This window comes from Alternaria hordeiaustralica (genome assembly GCF_023758085.1).
Source record: "Alternaria hordeiaustralica strain BMP 2776 chromosome Unknown scaffold_2, whole genome shotgun sequence".
Classification (NCBI taxonomy): Eukaryota; Fungi; Ascomycota; class Dothideomycetes; order Pleosporales; family Pleosporaceae; genus Alternaria; species Alternaria hordeiaustralica.
Window position 1 is genome coordinate 167,621 of NW_026056774.1, and position 3,060 is coordinate 170,680.

General features: G+C 54.4%; 1 protein-coding gene across 1 annotated transcript; it reads left to right on the plus strand.

Moving 5' to 3' along the window:
- Positions 1-460: 460 nt before the first annotated feature.
- Positions 461-2,812, plus strand: MUS18 (UV-damage endonuclease; the record flags this gene model as incomplete). The annotated part of the gene is made up of 2 exons (XM_049384167.1): positions 461-1,117; positions 1,169-2,812. The coding sequence occupies 2 exons, from the start codon at positions 461-463 to the stop codon at positions 2,810-2,812; spliced, it is 2,301 nt and encodes a 766-aa protein (XP_049247523.1).
- Positions 2,813-3,060: the final 248 nt, after the last annotated feature.

A 3,060-nucleotide genomic window follows, 5' to 3' on the forward strand; every position in this document is an offset into this window, starting at 1 on the left:
CAGTCACGGGCGTGGTCGAGCCTCATCATTGCGATGGCGCGTTGAAGAGCGGAAAATGTAGCGATAGCCTCCTTGATGAGACCAGACGAATGCAATTGTGCTCGCGATGGGATTGTAGAATGCGAAAGATGGGATCTGGCATGAGATCGGGCGGGTTCGCTAATCGTAGCCGATCGGGTCTGAGCCGATCTCAGACAACACCAGCGTCATACTATCAAACCTCAATGTAATGACGTAGTCGCGAGCTCGACGCGTTAGCCACCCAACATGGCAATAGAAGCACGGTTCGCGAGTTTCAGCCTCCTTTCAATAAACTTGCTGTTCCTTTGCAGCGGCATCACCTGAGTCCGGACACATGCTACGTTCCCTTCACAGCATCTGCTCTCGTGTCGCATTCCATCCACCACTCCGAGCGACGGCAACTTTTCAGAGATCGCGCGTGATCTCCTATCTTCCAACCATGCCCCCTAAGCGGAAGAGATCTGCTGTAGCAGCTGCGGTGCCTACGACCGAAGAGGCGCCCCCAATGGACCGATCACAGATGCGCCGAACAGACGTGCCTTTGCCATCAAACGTCGCGAAGCCTCCTCGTCGCCAAACGACGCGTGGGGGAAAGGCTGAAAAGACCGACCCTAATCTCAACCCTGACATCCTCGATGGAGTCACTGCATTACGCGCATCGCCTGACGGACACGAAAGCGCCGCGCATGATGCTGTACTGGAATCTGCCGTCAGCAACGGTACTGCGAATGAGGCGAATACTGCATCAGGTGCGCCTGCGAAGAAGAAGGCGCCCTCAGCACCTGCCACAAACGGCGATGCGCCCGTAGCGAATGGCGCCGCCCCTGCAGCGAATGCTGCAAAGAACAAGCGAAAGAAGGCCGGCGCCCAGCAAATCAAAGTGGAAGAGGAAGACACCAACAACGGCGCCGTGAATGGTGTAGCTGGGAATGTCACTGCACCTGCAGCCAGCACTGGGGTAGCGGCAGATCCCGACGATGTCGATAACCTCGAGGCTGAGGACGAGGACGAGGCAGAGGTCCAGGAAGCCCTGTCGAGACCCCCACCGGTCAATTCTGAATACCTTCCTCTTCCGTGGAAAGGACGACTTGGCTATGTATGTGTCCTGCAGGTACCTTTTAATCTAAACTAACGAATGTGCATACAGGCCTGTCTCAATACGTACCTCCGCAGTGCTACCCCTCCCGTCTTCAGCTCCAGAACCTGCCGCATCGCGAGCATCATCGAACATCGCCATCCCCTGAAAGACCCCTCCCAGCCCGAACATGCCACTAAGAATCGCCCCGATAAGGAACAACCAGCGGATGTCGCGCGGGGCATGAAATACGTTGAAGAGATTGGTCTCGCTAATGCGCGGGATATCATCAAGATGGTGCGCTGGAACGACAGGTACGGCATCAAGTTCATGCGCTTGAGTAGCGAGATATTCCCGTTTGCAAGCCATGACGAGTATGGCTACAAGCTTGAGCCTTTCGCTGCCGAGACGTTGCGTGAAGCAGGCAAAGTGATCGGTGAGCTGGGTCATCGAGTGACTACTCATCCGGGCCAGTTCACACAATTGGGCTCCCCGCGAAAGCAGGTCATCGACAACGCTATGCGTGATCTGGAGTATCATGCTGAGATGCTTTCTCTTCTGAAGCTTCCAGAGCAGCAAGATCGGGATGCTGTCATGATCCTACATCTCGGTGGAGCATATGGCGACAAGCCAGCGGCTATTGAGAGGTTCAAGGAGAACTATGCAAGGCTTCCTCAAGGCGTCAAGAACCGTTTGGTGCTTGAGAACGACGACGTTGTATGGAACATGCATGAGTTGTTGCCTCTATGTGAAGAGCTTAACATCCCATTCGTGCTTGACTATCACCATCACAACATTCTCTTCGACGATACTCAGATCCGTGAAGGTACCAAGGATGTCATGGATTACTATCCCCGTATTCTTGCAACATGGGAGAAGAAAGGGATCACGCCCAAGATGCATTACTCTGAGCAAACACCTCCTGCGATTACTCGCACGAAGCGGAGAAAGCATTCACCCCGCGTCATGACATTCCCTCCCTGTCCTGACACTATGGACTTGATGATCGAGGCAAAGGACAAGGAGCAGGCTGTATTTGAGCTCATGCGAACTTTCAAGCTCCCAGGCTTCGAAACCTTCAACGACATTCTACCACATACGCGCCAGGATGAGAACAAGCCCTGGAAGCCCAAGCCCAAGAAGGCTGTCAAGAAGAGCAAGAAGAAGAAGGCCGACGAGCTTGATGAGCTGGATGCGAAGATTGAAGAGGAAGAGCCAGAGGACGTACCCCCACCCATTGTACCTGACGAGGAAGTAGGCATGGGAGGACCAGAGGGAAGAGTGTACTGGCCACCAGGAATGGAGGACTGGCTCAGACCCCCAAAACGGATCATCAAGAAGAAAGAAGACGGCGCCGCTACGCCAGCGAAGAAGAAGCGCAAGACCGCCGCTGACGCGGCCTCCATAGCAAGTGAAGCCGCTCCACTCGAGGATGTCAAGACGCCCATCAAGACACCAGCCAAGAAGGCCGCACCAGCTAAGCGAGCAGCAGCTTCATCGACTAAGAAGAAGGCAGCAGCAAAGTCCGTGCCAACACCTTCGGCGTCAGACGAAGAGGATGATCAACTTAGCTCACCCCCGCTTAGCGAAGGGACCGAGGACGAGGCTCCTGCTGTGCAGAAGCGAAATGCACGACCTGCCGCAACACGGAAGAAGTCTGGCAGGGCCACGGCCCAAGTAAGCTACAAGGAAGAAGCGGATGAAATGAGCATGTAGACAAGTGTACAACCAATCTCATCGGTAGCCCCAAGGCAGCTAGTAATGTCAATCCAATGTATGAATACGCGAAACTCGGTCCTTCAAACACGAAATAGCGACATCCAAAGCATAATTCACATCATCTCGGTTGTACGAGGTGTGTCAAATGTGCTTGTGCTAGAGGAAACAAACCTCCGAAGCCTGCTAGATCCTTCCCTTCCCGCTTCAGGCCGTTGTCCCGCGCCCCTTCCTTCCCGGCCTTGTCC